This window comes from Saccostrea echinata, unplaced genomic scaffold, assembly GCF_033153115.1.
Source record: "Saccostrea echinata isolate AGI-Se365-2 ecotype Australia unplaced genomic scaffold, CSIRO_AGI_Sech_v1 ptg000054l, whole genome shotgun sequence".
Taxonomy (NCBI): Eukaryota; Metazoa; Mollusca; class Bivalvia; order Ostreida; family Ostreidae; genus Saccostrea; species Saccostrea echinata.
In genome coordinates, this window is record NW_026889803.1 from 57,710,045 (window position 1) to 57,729,114 (window position 19,070).

The 19,070-nt window shown below is 32.3% G+C and overlaps 3 protein-coding genes across 11 annotated transcripts in view; 1 reads left to right on the forward strand and 2 right to left on the reverse strand.

Annotated features, from left to right (window-relative positions):
• The window catches only part of LOC133206059 (FH1/FH2 domain-containing protein 3-like), a 52,461-nt gene extending 50,387 nt beyond the window's left edge, over positions 1-2,074 (forward strand). For all 9 annotated transcript variants that reach the window (XM_061341970.1, XM_061341966.1, XM_061341975.1 and 6 more), the window contains one exon: positions 338-2,074. Coding sequence is in view for 6 of the 9 variants with exons in the window: in XM_061341966.1 (XP_061197950.1) it covers positions 338-411 (74 nt within the window). In the remaining 3 variants the exon portion in view is untranslated. The remainder of the gene's footprint in view (positions 1-337) is intronic.
• Positions 2,073-10,814, reverse strand: LOC133206065 (tRNA-specific adenosine deaminase 1-like). The gene is made up of 10 exons (XM_061341992.1): positions 10,755-10,814; positions 9,379-9,546; positions 8,569-8,643; positions 7,427-7,481; positions 7,207-7,340; positions 5,278-6,052; positions 4,622-4,803; positions 4,335-4,437; positions 3,674-3,763; positions 2,073-2,481 (listed from the first exon to the last, which is right to left on the reverse strand). The coding sequence occupies exons 2-10, from the start codon at positions 9,506-9,508 to the stop codon at positions 2,337-2,339; spliced, it is 1,689 nt and encodes a 562-aa protein (XP_061197976.1). The 5' UTR covers positions 9,509-9,546; positions 10,755-10,814; the 3' UTR covers positions 2,073-2,336.
• A 487-nt stretch (positions 10,815-11,301) lies between these two features.
• Positions 11,302-18,774, reverse strand: LOC133172642 (gamma-aminobutyric acid receptor-associated protein-like 2). The gene is made up of 4 exons (XM_061307581.1): positions 18,632-18,774; positions 13,600-13,655; positions 12,949-13,121; positions 11,302-12,361 (listed from the first exon to the last, which is right to left on the reverse strand). Exons 1-4 carry the CDS (start codon positions 18,663-18,665, stop codon positions 12,271-12,273), a joined length of 354 nt encoding a protein of 117 aa, XP_061163565.1. The 5' UTR covers positions 18,666-18,774; the 3' UTR covers positions 11,302-12,270.
• Positions 18,775-19,070: the final 296 nt, after the last annotated feature.

Consider the following 19,070-nt stretch of genomic DNA (forward strand, 5'->3'; position numbering starts at 1 on the left):
ACTGCTAAAAATAAGGCAGCAATGAATACCAGTATTAAAGACGTACAATTAACATTCACAATGTGTTTCATAACAAGCATTTATTATGCCTGTCTTCACTCTACCCATTGCATATAAATGTATATAAACAGATGTGAAAATGATATGTCAGTTTATTAATGTACAATTGAGTGTTCATTAGATTGAAAGCATGGGAAAACTTTATTTTAGAAAATTCATCTCTTAAATGCATTGAAGAATTTTAGTATATGTGTTGTTAACTGTCTTCAATGTAAATATGTTCATGTTTATAAGTTTTATACAGTAGATATGAATGACACCGAGTTTCTAATTGTAGTGCGACGTACTCTGAAAAGTGGACTGAATTCTGATGAGATAGATATGGTGAACTCCTTCTCGGATGCAGTGTAATGGACGTCAAAGGGTACATAACTCTGGATAAAACAGCCAGTGCTTGGAAACTACATTGATTAAAGACCACTCTTTAAGAAAAGTCAATATATAATAACTTTGTATAAATTATCAACTTTTGGCCCTGTATAGTTTCAAGTAATAGATGTCAAACGTATCCCTAGTGAACTAAAATTTTTGATGTATATTAGACTATCCATGTATTGACCACACTACTAATGTTCAGTGTATTTATATTTATTACCCATGTGTATTTCCTATATTTGATTGCTGTTTGGTTATTTATACTGTGTGAAGGTTTAGTCAACATCAAACTGTCTCTATAGAAGGAGTTGTCCCGTTCATTCAAGTCTTTCAATTCAACTTTCATCTCAGAAGTCCCTCATTTTATTCAAACCTGCATCTTCCATCCATAATTTGACTCACAATGTTAAGTAATCCATGAAAAGAGATTATTTATTTCATTACAAGTTATTTGTCTTCATTTAATTTTTACAGACACAGGGTAAAAGGCGGTTACTCTACTGTTAAATACACATTTTCCTATGAAGTTTTACTAAACATTTTCAAAATTATGTTTAATATACATGTATTTAAATATGTAATCATAAAAAATTATTTACTATATGGTTATTTCAGTACCCCCTTTTAGATTGACATAAAAAGAAAACGAACTGGAGTTTTGAAGAACAAGGGTAATTTTATACTGTTTGGACTGTAAAGTTTTTTTTTTTGAAGTTGTGGTTTAATTTTTTTTCAAAATGAACATACTCATCACCCAGTGTTGACCAATTTTTAGGTTAGGTGATGTGGTTTGATGTAATGTGGTTTAACATGGTGAATGAATGTCTGTGATAAATTTTTATTTAGTTGCAGGAATCCTACAAGGTTATCTACTCTCCAAATGACTCTTTATATTCTGTGATGCGTTTGTTAATTCTTTAACTGTACTCAGCTTCTTGTTATTGAATCTCAGAGATTTTTGTTCTAAGTTCAGATTTTAAGATTCACTGAATGTGATACATGTATTTTATGCTTTGATCAATTTTTGAAATGCTTTTTATCATAAGAGAGGTAAAAGTTCACCATGGTGCAGATTTTATATCAATTTACTTGTAGAAAGTAAAAGAAAATGAATGTATAAAATGAACAAATTTTTATTTATTTCAGATTTTATGCTATTTTTGTTACGTTGTTGATCGTGTGTACAAGGGCAGGTGTGATGTGTTGTTATTCTATAGCTCTGAATGTAGTAAAAATTTATTGATGCAGTATTATTCAACAGAAATCTAACATTCTGTTTGTAATAACAGACATGTTATGGTGCTTTCATTGATTTTTGCAATAATTTAGAAGTAATAAGCTTGGTTAGAGTTTGTTCAATGTAAGAGTTAGTATTTAGTTGTGAAATTTCTTTAGTCCTTTGTTGTTAGGGGCAGTGGGCAATAATTGTCATCATCTGTCAAAATCTCATCTGTGTTGCCAGAAAAACTAGTCAGCCATTTTGTAATCTGACCTTTCATTTGACCCTTTCACCAGGACGCCACATATTAGGAGTGTCTCAGTTTGATAAACATGTACACATCTTTTTTTATTCAACATCACAGACAAATCCTGCCATATTTTATGTAGACACATTTTTCAATAAAAGTAGGGTGAAGTAGATCTTGTTTTCTTTAATCATTACAAATTATCAAGGGTAAATAAAACATTGTGAGGGACTTTAACTTGTAATCAGTGGACCTTGCTCAAGACTTGGACAAAAGTATGAAGGCAGTCCTTGTTTAATGCACATATAAGGTCCAATCAGAGGGAAGGAGGAACTGTTTAGTAGAACAAGTTAAGATAATGCAGTGGATCCAGGATTGCCAAAAGTTTCCCCATTGTCATTTAAATTTTATCACCTCACAGATTTTCAGATACTGCTAACTAACATCAGAGTAGAATTTCAAAAGTTCCTCTGGTTTCTGGCTCCAGGAATTGTAGCATGCTTTGAGTTTCTGCCAGGTTCTTTGATAATTTTCCGAGGCCATCTTCCAGTCTAAATAATTGGCATGTGGTGTTCTAGTACTGGAAAAAAAAGTTGATTTCTGCGCATAAGTTCTTCATTATGCAACCTGGGCATCTCACTGATATAGTGGGTTTTGATGTACGAGAGGCCAAGGGGCCACATCGCTCACCTGAGCACTTTGGCTAGGAAAAAGCAGGAATCGGTTCAGTCTTGAAAAGTTTAAATATAAAAGGGAAGGGGGGTTATGATTTGAACTTACTTGAATCTCCACTTACTAAGGATGCTTTTGAATAAATATGACACAAAATGGCTGTTGCTAATTTTTCCTATGTATTCCTATGTAAAACATTGATCACCCATTTTGGTCCCACCCTACCACGGGGGTCATGATTTGAACAAACTTAAATCTACACTACCTGAGGATGCTTGCATATAAATATGACCAATAATGGCTTTGCTGTTCTTAAGAAGAAGATTTTTAAAGATTTTTCTTAAGTATTCTTATATAAAACATTGATCACCCATTGCGGCCCAACCATACCCCTGGGGTTCATTAAGTGAACAAACTTGAATCTACACTACCTCACAATGATTCCACATAAGTTTCATATTTTCAAGCACAGTGGTTCTTGAGAAGAAGATTTTTAAATGATGCCATTAATTTTTCATGAATTCATAATTATCTCCCCTTGGAAGAAGGCAAAGCCCTTCATTTGAAGAGACTTGAATCCCCTTCACCCAAGGATACTCTGTGTCAAGTTAAGTTGAAATTGGCCAAGTAGTTCTGGAGAAGAAGATGAAATTGTGAAAAGTTTACAACAACAACGCCAACGACGACGGACAACGGACAAATTTTGATCAGAAAAGCTCACTTGAGCCTTTGGCTCAGGTGAGCTAATAACAGCTGCATATAGTCTACTATGGGATCATTTCTTATCATGGGGTTCAATTTTTGTTGGCACCACTTACTCATAAATTTATAATCACAATGAATATTGAATTACCAGTACAAGCTCTGTGTATGTATGTTTAACCACAAAATTACTGGTACATCCTTTAAAACAGTCCTGTAAATTTTCAATGTTCCACAAAAACTAAACCCCATAAATTAAAATGATTCCACAGTAAATGCAAATCCTGCTTACTGACCATAAGTTTGTTTCTGGTATCTTTTAGAAAGAGCCTTTACGTTAAAATCTTGATGGTTAGTGGTTAATGGCTTTAAATACAGCAGAAAAGAAAAGAGGTTACCTATTTTTAATGTGAGGAAGATTCTCTATTTGAACAGACTTCAAAAGTCTGACAAAGCAATTGAACAACTCCCTGCTGCATATCTTGCTCCTGAAACCATGAATTGTAAGAAAGAATTAATTTTCACTATAAGCTAAGACTCAAACTTAATGGAACATCATAGATACAATGCAGCATTCCTTGTATCATCAAAGGGCCTTATAATTAATAATAACCTGAGCATCATGAGTAATGCTTCCTATATATGATATAAAAGCATCTGAACTGCTGCCTCTGATTTGGGGCCCAACAAAATTTTTTACTTTCCTGTTTGCCAATAAAAAATTTGAAGTAATCTCGAAAAGTTGTAGCACAGAAATTATCTCGTACTTTTCCTTGTCCTTAACTTTGTAAAATGAGCTTGGAAAATCTTGTGACAGATTTATTACATGTATGTTTACAAACATTCCTTGTTAACAAAGCACTACATGTACCCCTGTCTGCCCTCAAAGAGCTAAACTTGGATACATTCATAAAAGTTAATGTGATGAGAATTTGGTGAACATACAATTATGCTTTAGTCAACATTACTGGATCCAATATGTATAACCTACTTAAGGCATATGAAGTATACAGTACAGTACATTCTTAGACCAACAGATAAAACTGCTAGATTTTATACCTTGCTTTCACTGGATCTTTAAGACAGTCCTTTTTTGTAAGGCCTTGTGGTTTGCCTTCATTAATAACTTCAGGTGTTTCCATGGAATCGCACCATATAATAGCTACAAGTAACAAAGGCATCTCAAGGGGGAAAAATATCATCTTAATACAAACACATTGATCCAGGTTATGTCCTCCATCTTTTTACTTAAATACATTTTTAAAATACTGGGCAATAAAGGTTTACTTAAGTTTATTTTTAAAAAAAATGTAACATTGGTGCAGCATCTTTTTTAAAATCCAGACCTGCTGAAGAGGGAACAACTTTTCCTTTAGACTGTTTCTCTACACAGGCCTTCCCATCAATAAACACCTTGTTTGACTGTAGAATGGCTGGTTTTGTGACAAGAAAATCTTCTGGTAGGTCTTTAATACCCTCTGATCTTTCTATTACTGCCCTCGTTATTGCTTTTTGGTTGAATGGACATCTGTCAAAAAATCATGAACTTTTCATTTTCAGTTCCAAGTCATTGGATATTTAAGGAATAACTGTCTTATTTTTTGGATTCATGATGTGATCAATCGAGTGGCTTGCGTGATAATTTGCATAAACGCCGAAGGCGTTTATGCATAAAATTATCACGCAAGCCAATCGATTGATCATCGTCATGAATCCAAAAAATTTGACAGTTATTCCTTATATTTACATGCTCCTGATTCTGCAAATTCCCGTGCTAATAGCCCCGCTTCTGTCTCTATTTGTCCCGCCCCGCACCGCACGTGATTTTTTTTTTAACCGCGCCTATCGATGAACCAGTAGATTTATGTAGAAATAAAGTATTTTTACAATTTTTAATTTTGTCTCAGACAAAGATATTGGAAATGTAAATATTTGCAGATAAATCTATAATGACTTGTTGATACAATCCTCTATTCTTGCAAAAAATGATGTGATTCTCTACCTTCCAATTATAATAGAAGAAAAATACACTGGCTTTTGAAGAAAATGACAGAGTAATGCCCCTTGACATCCCAGGACATTCCACCTCGCTATTTTGTCACTGCAGCTCATGGACAGAGTCCTCTCCCCCCTGCCAGGCTTAATTCTAAAAAGACCAACCGAGTGGTATTCTGAACCCTCCCCGAGTGGATCCTCCCCTCCCCCAGCAACAGGCTTTGCTCCTGTCCTAAAAATATCCGGCAGTCTATTTTGGATTTGGTTATTTCCCTTTGAGCTGCTCTGATTGTCCTGAAATTTTTCATTACACTCAAAATTGTCTTTACACTGAGATTGCACATTATGTTTTGGAGATTCTGATCCAATAAAATGCTCAGAATACTGGTCGTTCTGTTTTAGGCTCTCTGATTGGACAGGATGCTTGGATGATTGAGGTTCCTCACTCTGGTTTCCTTTCACAGAATGCTCTAAAGACATGTTACTTATAAATGCACAATCAGAACTTTTGGACTGAATTTTTTTCTCATCTTTGTTATTTGAATTTCTCTGATCCATATCTCTGACTTTATCTAAAGGACTCGCTTTAATGTCCCCGGCTGCTGACATACTGCTTTCACACAGTGAACTGCTATCTGAATTGTCTAGTTTAGGACATTTGGACATGGTGTCACTCTCTGTATCTAGTTTCCTCTTCCTACCATACTGCCAACAAAAGGAATCCCAGTCAACTTCTTCTCTCCTAGACAATTCATCTTTGGGGAAAATTGAAGCATCACCGCCTTGAAGAAAAACATATGATTTGTAATTAAAGATTACAAAGGTCACCTCAATGAATGTTATCTATAAGTATTTTAATGCAAGGTTTCACAGCAAACAAATGTTCTGGTAGTGTGCATCTCTAGATACAACTCCTTTACAAGTTTGGTCCAGGTAGGATCTGTAGATACTTGAAAATGGACCTGCTTCAAAAACTTTTACTGTTTAATCACCCTATAAATTTAAGTCAGATCCAGTTTCCAAATCTGGTTGTATGCATCCCTAGTAACATGTATCAACAATGCTAGTTCAGTCACCATATGGTTTATAATTACTTCGGAATGGACCAGCTTGGAAAATTTAACCTGTTCCATTCACTAGGAAAATGTAAGTCAGATCCAGCATCCAAAGCACATCTGCAATGTGCATCCTTTGTTGCATCACCTATGCAAGTCTGGTCACTATAAAGTTTATAGTTACTTGGGAGTAAACATTCTTTCATAAATGTAGGTCAGATCCAGCATTCAAAGCAAGTGTGCTAGTGTTCCCAAGATGCATCATCTATGCAAGTTTGGTCCAGGTAGGGCTTACAGTTACTTTAGAATGAAACTGCTCCATAAACTTGATATCTGGAAAATGTAGGTAAGATTCAGCATTCAAATCCTTGTATGCATCATTCATGCAAATTTGGTCCAGGTAGGGCTTACAATTACTTGGTAATGAGTACCTCCTAAAATTAACTTGCTCCAAAAACTTTAACCTGCTCCAAAAACTTTAACCAGGTCTCTCATCAGGGAAATATAGGTTGAGATCCTGCATCTGAAGCAAGTCTGGTAGTGTACATCCCATTGTGCATAATCCATGCAAGATTGGTCCAGAAAGTGCTTATATTTACTAGGGACTAAGACCTGCTTCTACAACTAATCAGGAAGATGATGCCAAATCAGGGGGTATAGCATATGCTCAACTTTGCTGAGGTGAGCTAAAAAGCATTGTGATCTATCAGATACATGTATACATGTTCAGTGTATAATTTTCAGTGCTCCTGTAAAAACGAGCTGCCATTGTTAACTTTCAACACTGTGAGAAATGATAAGTCAATTAAAATTTTCAGAAAACCTCAAAAATAGACATGTCAAGCCTTAGTAAGTTGTGTTTTACTTAAAAAAATATTTACATGGGGTGTGACTGGAGAAGAGATGGAAATGCACATCTGGTTTAAGTTCACACTTGTTGGACATCATGTCTGGGGCAGTAAAAATCTCACTCTTTCTACCACTATAGGCTTCCGTCAATTCAGCATATAAATATCTGGAAGAGAGAGGTTTTCCTGATTTTTTTTTCTATCATACTTCTGAAAATATCATTTGCTTCAAACTACACATTCAAAATGATACCTTAGAAAGGCTCTCCTTGCTAAAATTTCTCCATGGCTGTCGTTTACTGTATCACCTAGAAAAAGAGTGTTATGACATTAACTTAAAATTCTAGTTTAAAAATTCAAACTAACTAAATTTTATTACAGAATTTCTGGTACATGTTAAACTGAACATCATTCATTCAATAGTGAGGTCAAACAACACTTTTATATCATTATTTAAGTTTGGTCATGTGTCAAATAAGAATTATTGGTCCGACAAAAATTCACACAGAATACATCTTGGTAAAAAAAAAAAAAGAATTGATGGAGAGAGAAAAAAATACAACGAAATAAGTTCAGAGCTGCCTATACAGAATTTTTAAGTTTTGATATGCTTTTATATTTACATTTCCAAATATTTTTCCTTAAGATTCTTTGCAAATTAGAAGACAGTTCATTTTCTCATTTTCTCATGAACTACTATGGATGAGGATGAATATCTCCATTGTTACGTCATAATACCATACTTGACGTCAAAACTATAGTGCAAACTGTTTTGCTTTAAAAATGACTGTTGAATGGCGTAATTTGTGGTAACTCATCAGAAAATAATGTAAATATAAGAAATGAATTTAATTTTTGAAAATTCATGAGGTACATGAACTACGAAGCTTCACGCTGGCATATTTATCATGAAGGGCTAACGTGCTTCATGAAATATGCCGGTGTGAAGCGTCGTAATTCCTGTCCTCATGAATCTTCAAAAATTAAATTCATTTCTTAAATATACATATCACCTCAGCTTGATTCAACAGCTTTATTACCATGCATATCTAACTAACAATTGAAGCTTAACTTTTCATAATTAACATGGGAGCTTAACTTTTTTTTTTGTAAAACTTGCCAATTGGGGCTTAACTTTTACAACTTATCATTGAGGCTTAACTTTTTAAACTTACCATTTGGGCTTAACTTTTCTATAAACTTTCTATTTGGGCTTAACTTTCATAAGTTTAATCATTGAGGTTTAATTTTTTAACTTCCCATTGGAGCTTAACTTTTGTAACTTATTGAGGCTTTAATTTTTTTTAACTTACTAGGGCTTAACTTTTGTTTTAAACTTACCACTTAAGCTTAACTCTTATAACTTATCATTGAAGCTTAACTTTTGAAACTTACCATTGGGGCTTAATTTACTCTTCCCAATACACTTTGTCCCTGTACCAAGGGAGACAACTCTCATTTCCTGATTTTCTGAAGAAAAAAATGTACGTGTGCAAGTAATCTCCTATGCAGAGTTACTGTTTACTATAAATCACTTATTATTCTTTGTGAGAACTAAATTTTCACCTAAATACGCAAGACAGTCTCCTTATGAATATTTCATTCTCACGTATATTTTTATGAGCAAAGATTATGTAAACAGTAACCAGAATTCGGGAAAATTTTGTCTCGCTCAAAAAAAACAAAAACCTATAATGTCATGAAAATTTGGTGATTTATAGTATTCTTCTCAGACAACTCTGCAATGGGCTAAAATCAAGATTTTTGTCGAAAGTTAAAAAAAATATATATATATACTGTATGTTACTTAAATAAGCGGGCTTCATATTTTAGCAGCTTCGGCGTGGCCAGCATTGCGCTAATTCATGAATACCATTAATAAATCATAAATAAATAAAATACATGGCGCGGATGTGTGTAACACTAATTCATGATTACACCAACCACTCAATACCTAGTGATTGTGCTAAATTTTGAATACGTCAATTTATGTACATGTACTGTATATATTTCAAGTATCCTTTCAAATTAGAGATGGTAACTTGTAGATTAAAATTCATCATAAATTTTTGGACAACAAACCACTGCTGGAATTTTATTCTCACTTGTTATAACTATTATACAGGATTTATAGGTCAATCATTGATGGTAGTTTTTTTCTTACTTGTTATAAGTATATGGATTTGTTGTTTATTTTTTCCTTACTTGTTATAACTACACAGGATAACGATGTCCACTCTTTTCCTTTCTGAGGCTTCCCTTTCTTTGGCAATGACTGATATTTCTTGTAACATAAATCAGCCATCTTGTCTGCAAATTTTTCATCATATTCCATCTTCCTTGTGTTTTCAACTCAGTTACATCCTCTAAATTCTGTAAATTAAAGCAATTTTTTACATGCAGTTTTGATACCTGAACTGACAATACAAAATAGATTGTCTATCATTTCTGTACCGGTTATAATTTGTGTTTTAATGCAGATAGAGTTCCAAAAATTATGGAGTTCATCATGCATCCCCATTAAAGTTTGAATGAGTCCAGTAAATCTAAAAAGTGTCTGGCTTTTTTTTGGTTTTGGTTTTAGACTGTTTTAAAATAGAAAATCTTACTAAAATGATATCTAATTCTATTTTTTAGTTACTGGTACAATCAATTAATATTTTAATTAATAAAACCAAAATGAATAACTAAATAAACAAAATTAATAACTGTATTTTTTTCAAATTGGATTTGTGTGTTCTTACATGTATTTATATGTATTAACACCTAAGGGTATTTTCTTTCTGCAAAAAAGCTATATTAAGGCTAAAACCAGAGATCCCACCATCAGAGACCCCTGACCAGTCTCCCTTCTTTTACCTAAGACAAGCAAGACCAATAGAATTGCCACTGTGGGTTTTTGCCAATTTGGAGAATCCAAAACATAATCAGTAATATTGGTTTCCATGAACTTCGACCAGTTTCCGGAACTCTGACATGTAAATTATTGTGCTTGCTGTAGGTTTGCCCTTTAACAAACATTTTTGATGCAAACTGAAAAGACTCCCTCTTTTTTTTGAAATTGTATAAAGATATCCAATTAACTTAAATATCACTGCATGCAGTGAATCATGAGAACTAGGAGATAATAACAAAGATTGTGATAGCATAGTCTCAAGACATCTTAGCATGAACACCATTAAAAAAAGAAGTCTGTATCCATCACTTACATTGCACTGCTATTGATGTCCCCCAATAATTTCCACTGTTAAACCCCTCCCCCCCCCCCCCCTCCCGCCCCAAAGTCATGAATTTCACACATATATAACATGTAGTATTATTTCACTTGTGATTACTATCAGGGACCTATATACTAAGTGTAGTATATAGGTCCTTGCTACTATTGAAGATGTATATATTATACCACAGGAGTTGGAATTTTTTATCTGCAACTGAGCAAGTCGATCAGTAAAAAAAAAAGTTTCATCATTCATGGCTAGGATTTCAACTTTACGTTTTATTTCGTTTTTTGCCTCCGATAAAATTTACTTAAATAAAATAAAATTTACGGAACAATGGATCTTCCAAAAAAGGGAACAAACCGTCTATACAAGGCGACATGGTCTTTATACATGTACTTCAACAGTCACAAGTGACAACAGCTGTTTTAAAGTTAATATCGAGGAAATTCTGGACACAACACTTTGTGCCAGAGTAATTAAGTCGTACGAATATCTAGACCACTGTATATTCATATACCAGATAAATCCAATATTTTCTTTCATGAGCCCCCAGGAAAGCAGAATACAATTTGATGTCTTAAATGTACAAGTTAACAAAATTAATGTCCAGACACATGCAGTTTTACACGAAAACAAAAGAATGGCATTAAAGGGAGAAAACTGCATTTGATTTAAGAGAAACTGAACAAAATTTTTATTTTGTATATTTTTATTCATATTATCATGTATAAAAACACAAAATGCATGCCAAATATAATTATCTTTCTTTGAATACAATGGGAGATAAAAGAATTTGATCTCAAGTTATACATTATAAGGTCATGTTAATTTAATTTCTTTCTTAATAAATTCAATCAAGACTGAAAAAACAATGTTGTCTAGAACAAATAGCTGATAAAAACCAATGTAATTTGTTGCAGATGGTGAGCTGGTTTATTTTATCAAGCATTTTCAAACATTTAGAGTGACAGAAGGAAAATAATCAACATAAAACACAAAATGTGGAAATAGCATATTAACACCAACAGTTTGAATGTTTCCCAATCTGTATTTCAAATAATAAATGTTACCGCATACACGATATCACAGACACAAATAATAAGTAATGTAAACTAGATCGGAAATATAAATTAATAATAGAGAGGTCTGTGGTTTTAATTAGCATATATGTACCAGTACATTAAAATTTAATTTGATTCAAATCAAAACCCCCCTTTTTATATCTATAGCATGATTTTTAAACTTTCTTCAATGATCACAATTATTCAAAAATTTCTTATTGACAATTTTAAAAATTTTCATGGAAAAGAGGCCATTTAAGTAAAAAAAAAGTATTTACTGTTTTTCACTTAAACAGACTTTAAATCAGATATGCCCTATAAAATGGTCAAACATTGTATTAATACGAAAATAAAAATTCTGTTTTGTTGTATTGATTGATTCGTATAATAAAGCTGGATGTGAATATTTACAATATTGTACAACCTAGTACCAAATGACACGTACACTACTAAGAACTTTCAATTCATCATGTTGAGATTGAAGACATTTATAATAATATTTCCCTTAAAAAAAACCAAAAAAACCAAAAAAAAAAAAAAAAAAACAGTTACTTTCGGAATTAAAATCTAATTATAATTCAAGTTTGAATTTCAAAAAAAAAAAAAAAAAAAAAATATTGAAAAACCAGAATGTCTGCTGAAGAAAATAAATTCCAATTAAATATGAGTGACTGACATTACCATTAATATTTGTGGAATAATTAGCTTATTTTTATATCATATTTGTAAAATGATGTAAATGAATCATGAAATGAAAAAAAAAATTAAATAGGAAACAATGTCATAATGGAAAATTTTGCTGATGTATCAAGAGTTCACATTCCAAATGTATTCTCTCCACTGTATGCAATATAAAGAAAGCCATCTTCGTCCTTGTGTTCTTCATACACCTGACCCATACTTGCACTGGAATAAAGAAAATATCAATTACACATACTTTTAAAACAAATTCTAATGTAGAAAAAGATCTAGAAAAATAATGTTTCTAATGATATTAATAGATTATTTATGCATTCATATAGAATATGTGTCTTTTTTGTCAAGATTTTTTTGTCTTTACTAAATTAATTAACATCATTATACATTTATTCGTAACAATTTTTAAATCTATAGACACTATTTTTAATGTATTCTGACACAAATACTTAGGCAATCTTTAACAGATTTAGTTAAGAGTTATCATTAACAGCACATTTTAACAGCAAAAATGGTTAAGAGATATTGTATCCAAGCATAAATATTTTTGAGAAAAATACGTAGCATCAGCCTCTTGCTGCTTTAAAGGGTTTGTTGGATGGACAGTTGAAAAAAGTTATCATGGCTATTTTGTGATGATCTCTTGGATGCTATTACATTTGAGAAAATAAAGCATGCAGGCATGAAAATTCAATATATACAGTAACTTATAATTTATAAATTTTAATGATTTTTTTATGAATCTTAACATTTGATGTTGTATGTTTTATAACTACCTGGTTTGTTACTATACATACCTGGACTGGGGTAAGACCTTGCCTACAAACAGAAATATAGCTTTCTCTGACGGGAGCTGAATCCTCTTTCTAATAATCCACATAAACTGAGCCACAGAGATATCATTGGGAACCAGAAACTTCCGTTTATCTATGTCCTGAATCTGTGACTTCGGATCTTTCTCTACGATGACCTATTTCATAGAGGCAAACCAGTTATTTCAAGTTTTAAAGATCTCTGAAATTTTATTAAAGAACAATACTAGAGTTTTGGAAATTTAAACTTTTATAAAATTTCATTTACACTTTTATAATAAACTTTAATTATGCAATAAACTAAGTATACAATGTACATTCTACATTATCATGTACTACAACTAAATTAACATTGACCTATACTATTAAAATAATAAATGTGTACTTGTTAAAATAAAATTCTACATATTGTGTACTACACTAACATAACACTGATCGACCTATACTATTAAATAAATGTATACTTGTTAAACATGTTAAAGATATTCATCTCTGTTATATATGAATTAAGTCTGGCTTATTGCTCTTTCTAAATTATGTACTAAAACCATGTGGTACACCACATACTGCATTTCTAATAATTCCTTTAAATTTATGTTTGACAAGCAAATTATACAATGTGTCTTAAATAATTACAGGAATTCTTTCAGGGTATTTGTCTCTGATCTTTGTTGATTCTGCCTGTCTCTGCTCTAAAAAAAAAAAAAAGAATATTATTCATTTGTAAAATTCTATGTTCAAAAATCATTCATATTTTGGAATTACAAATGATTAAAAAAACAGTTTTCTTTTAAACTAATACATCAACAATTAGATTTCTAGAGTCCACAATGATGAATTGCTATAACTCCAGGAGGCTTAACCAAATACTGTATGTGTACATAAAGTGGCGTATTCAAAATTTAGCCCAATCGCTGGGTATTGAGTTGTTGGCGTAATCATGAATTAGCACTTAAAATATCCATGCCATGTATTGTATATATATAAATGATTTCTTAGCGGTATTCATAAATTAGCTCATTGTTGTTCACGCCAAAGCCGCTAAAATTTAACGTCTGCTTTTTCAAGTACACATACAGTAAGCTTAACATTTAACTATTATTCTGTGTCCCAAAAAGAATAAGGCATATTTGATTTAGATTCAGCAGGAATTTGGGCACACTTGAAAAGTGAAGATCTTATTGATCAGACATGTGATATTTTAGCATTCAATTGATGACAACCAGGTTGCCTAATGCCTATGATAAAGGAAAGAGAAATAGTTTCCCGATATTGTGTTTTGACATGCTAAAATATGTTACGAAATATGGCTAGATGAGTCATTTCACTCATTTGGTAAAAAATGTAATATTTTCAAACAGCCATGTTTTTCTATAAATTTGCTATCTCTTGATCATTTTGTTTTAAAACGTTATTTACTAAACTTGAAGAAGCGAGCAAACATTTGTAATAAACGGAGAGAAGACCCAGGGTTCATAATTAATTTTTTTTCACAAAAAAAATCACATTGTGTAAATGCTCTGCTTCATTATCATTTTAAAATTCTCATTATGTTGGAATGATAGAGCAGTGATATGTTCTTCCATGACAGTGAGGAATCTATATGTTTTATTGGTTCGATCCAGATCCTCATTTGGAGCACTTATTTATTTTTTTAACAAACTCTCTAGTCATTTCTCAGTTTGATTTTATTTACTGATTTATTACAAATTTAGAATAAATTTATATTTTGATCCTCTTGCACCAAGAGCGAATGCAATTTAAATATGTGAAATGTACCTATGTTAAGAAAAGCAGACTTAAATATTACAATTTTTTGACAACATATTTCATTGTAATGTAACATTTTTCTGTGTAGCTTTTGTAAAGTCTGTCCAGTTGTGGTCAGCCGACAAATCATCTGCTTGACTGGACATTAAACTATGAATAATTTGTACACTTCCGATTCCTACAGAGATTTCACACCAAATACACCCTGTTCTTGGGTCCTTTCTCAACCCCATCCAATTTGAAAATAAATTTCAGGTTGCACTAAACTACAATCATACCACTTAAATCCTTAATACAGAGTGCTAAAGAAGTTCTCACTGGTTTTTGTTTTCATAAAGAAACAAGAGGCCCATGGGCCACATCGCTCACCTGAGCACATTGGCTAGGAAAAAAAGCAAAAATCAGTACAGTATTGAAAAGTTTACAGGGAGGGGGGTGTTGAATTTTAAACTACCTGATGATGCTTTCATATCAATATAACAAATGGCTTTGTTGTTCTTGAGCAGCAGATTTTTTTCCCATATATTCATTTGTAAAAATTTGATCCCCCATTGTGGCCCCACCCTACCCCCGGGGCCCTCATTTGAACAAATTTCATTCTACACTACCCAAAGATGCCTCCATATCAATTTGACTAATCATGGCTTTTCTGTTCTTGAGAAAAAGACTTTTTCCTATATATTCCTCTGTAAACTTTGATCACCCATTGTGGCCCCAACCTATCCCCAGGGTAATGATTTGAACAAACTTGAATCTTCACTATCTGAGGATGCTTCCATATAAATATGACCAATCATGGCTTTACTGTTCTTAAGAAGAAGATTTTTAACGATATTTTCCTATATATTTGTATGTAAAACTTTGATCCCCAATTGTGGCCCCACCCTACCCCGGGGGTTATTATTTGAACAAACTTGAATCTTCACTAACTGAGGATGCTTCCATATAAATATGACCAATCATGGCTTTACTGTTTTTAAGAAGATTTTAGAGATATTTTCCTATATATTTCTATGTAAAACTTGGATCCTTAATTGTGGCCCCACCCTACCCCCGGGGGTTATGATTTAAGCAAATTTGAATCTTCACTAACTGAGGATGCTTCCATATAAATATGACCAATCATGGCTTTACTGTTTTTAAGAAGAAGATTTTTAGAGATATTTTCCTATATATTTCTATGTTAAACTTGGATCCCCCGTTGTGGCCCCACCCTACCCCCGGGGGTCATGATTTGAACAAACTTGAATCTACACTACCTGAGGATGCTTCCATATAAATATGACCAATCATGCCTCTGCTGTTCTTAAGAAGAAGATTTTTAGAAGAATATTTTCCTATATATATCTATGTAAAACTTGGATCCCCCATTGTGGCCCCACCCTACCCCCGGGGGTCATGATTTGAACAAACTTGAATCTACACTACCTGAGGATGCTTCCATATAAATATGACCAATCATGCCTCTGCTGTTCTTAAGAAGAAGATTTTTAAAGATATTTTCCTATATATTTCTATGTAAAACTTGGATCCCCCATTGTGGCCCCACCCTAACCCCGGGGGTCATGATTTGAAAAAACTTGAATCTACATTACCTGAGGATGCTTCCATATAAATATGACCAATCTTGGCTTTACTGTTCTTAAGAAGAAGATTTTTAAAGACATTTTCCTATATATTTCTATGTAAAACTTGGATCCCCCATTGTGGCCCCACCCTACCCCCGGGGGTCATGATTTGAACAAACTTGAATCTACACTACCTGAGGATGCTTCCATAAAAATATGACCAATCATGGCTTTGCTGTTCTTAAGAAGAAGATTTTTAAAGATATTTTCCTATATATTTCTATGTAAAACTTGGATCCCCCATTGTGGCCCCACCCTACCCCCGGGGGTCATGATTTGAACAAACTTGAATCTACACTACCTGAGGATGTTTCCACATAAGTTTCATCTTTCCTGGCCCAGTGGTTCTTGAGAAGAAGATTTTTAAATGATGCCATTATTTTTTCACTAATTCCTAATTATCTCCCCTTGAAAGAGGGCGTGGCCCTTCATTTGAACAAACTTGAATCCCCTTTACCCAAGGTTGCTTTGTGGCAAGTTTGGTTGAATTTGGCCCAGTGGTTCTTGAGAAGAAGTTGAAAATGTGAAAAGTTTACAGACAGACAGGGACAGCTCTGACGGACGCCGGACAAAATGTGATCAGAAAAGCTCACTTGAGCTTTCAGCTCAGGTGAGCTAAAAATGTCTCCAATTTTGCAATATATCTAACCTCAGGATTGAAAAGGCATGCAAGTCTGTCCACATTAAAAGAAGAAATGGAATAGATAGCTTGTAAGTACATGTAATTACCAGCTATACTTGTTACACAGCTAGGATATATATGTATGTACATTATTTAATACATGTACAACATATACATCATCTTGATCATGACACCTGAATATTCAATCAAATGCTGTACACATCACTGTTGTTAACATGAAGTGAATTATACTTACATAATATGAAATAAACACAAACATTTGGATCCTTAGTCTACATCATGAGAATATCTCTTTGTTTATATAGCCTTAATATAATCCAAATCAGGCTCCTATTCAGTGTCTTATTGTAATCTAAAACTGTTTTATTAAACTCCCTGTACGAAGACACAATTGCCTTAATTTTTTAATTATTCTATTGTTGAAGTGTTACATAATGTTCTACGTCCTAAAGCTTAAAAATAAGGCTGACTGAAATGAATGCTGTGTTAACAAATGTCAATGATATCACTATAGTCTGCAAATTTATTACAGTACACTAGTAAACGTTAGTACGGGTAGTTTTCTCAATTTTTTTGTATACAATGTAATAATCAATAGAGAATAATTGTATATAATGTAACTATAATTGCTGTTGCTTAAATATGCACTGCTATTCAACTGGTTATAATTTATGTAATTTTACTTTCACACTTTTTAAAAACAAATATTGTAACAAAAATTCTTTCTTCTTTATAAACATGATGAATTTCACTGACTTTCTTTATCACATGTAATATTCACAGCTCTTCCAACTTATAGCCTTTTTAAACTTTAAAAGAAATTTCAAAAATGATAAATTACATCTCTGGTTAATACATTCTATAACCTCTGTATAAAATTTTATATATTAGTTTCATAGGGAATAATATCATTGGGCATGAATATAAAAATCTTGAATAGCTACTCTCTCTCTGATGCAATCTGATATAAAGTCAAAGTAAAAAAAAAAAAAATAATAAATTAATTTATGTTTGATGTCTTGTTGCCTATACTGAATGAGTACTAAGCCTAATTATCATCTAAATGTAATTTTATACATGCACGCTGATACATATAGTTTTATTCAAGATTAATTGCCACAGATAGCTCTGACCTTTGTTTGTATGATAGCATAATAAGACTTTGGTAAAAATTGTGACTATGAAACACTGCATACGAGCAATAAATTATCAACAGCTTAGCATACACAGCTTCAGCACTTCAGCATCATAAAATTTTTTAAAATGGTTTGAGTCCAAATACACACACAAAGTTTAGAGACAATTAAAAATAAATAATAAATCTATACTTTTGGGGAACAAATTACTTGTAAATATAACAACTATAGTGTACGTTTTATTAATAATTAGCTAATAATAATCTTATTATGAATATCTTTTACTTAAACATTATATTGTCAAAAAAGGCATGATTCACAGTGGTAGCGATCAGATGAATATTAGCCAATTACTTATGACATAAGGCCATTTAGGGCAAAGACCTATAGAAGATAAGTGTCTCAAAACAAACCAAAACCAGACCAGTAATTCACGATTTAAAGGTTTTATACCCTAAATAAACGTAAAAATAAAACAGATATCATATTACCAAAAGTGTGCTCTTCTCTAAACTTGAATTTCATCTTCCTTCTTCAAGACTTTGTTGTTATACAAATGTAAACAACGACAGGTGACTTCTTTTTATTTGGGTCTGTCAGACTATGGAGTCAACTTCCTTTATGACGTCATAGTTGTCATGGCTAAAAACAGAAAAGAATGCAAAAGGAGAAAAGAGAGGAAAGAAATAGAGAAAGATCGAATTTGACTATGAATTCTGTTTGCTAATAATAAATAAATATATAGATTATATTTTAAGAATTTCATAAAGAAACTAAAGTATATTTATATTTATTGAATATAAGAATATTCTCCACATTTAATTAATATAAAAAATATCAAGATTTTATTTATCGATAAAATTTGTTGTTAAAATGAAAGCTTTGTAATTTGTATATAAGTACAGTATTTTATGTACTTTGTATATAAAT

Excerpts from the sequence above, each read along its gene's own strand:
- LOC133172642 (XM_061307581.1), bottom strand. The coding sequence starts at position 18,665 with ATGAAATTCAAGTTTAGAGAAGAGCACACTTTTG. Across the intron at positions 13,656-18,631 it reads TAGAGAAGAGCACACTTTTG|AGCAGAGACAGGCAGAATCA; the intron begins GTAATATGATAT and ends TTTTTTTTTTAG. Across the intron at positions 12,362-12,948 it reads AAGGTCTTACCCCAGTCCAG|TGCAAGTATGGGTCAGGTGT; the intron begins GTATGTATAGTA and ends TCTTTATTCCAG.
- LOC133206065 (XM_061341992.1), bottom strand. The coding sequence starts at position 9,508 with ATGGAATATGATGAAAAATTTGCAGACAAGATGGCTGATTTATGTTAC. Across the intron at positions 6,053-7,206 it reads CTTCTCCAGTCACACCCCAT|GCGGTGATGCTTCAATTTTC; the intron begins GTAAATATTTTT and ends TTTTTCTTCAAG. Across the intron at positions 2,482-3,673 it reads CTTCCTCACATTAAAAATAG|TACTAGAACACCACATGCCA; the intron begins GTAACCTCTTTT and ends TTTTTTTTCCAG.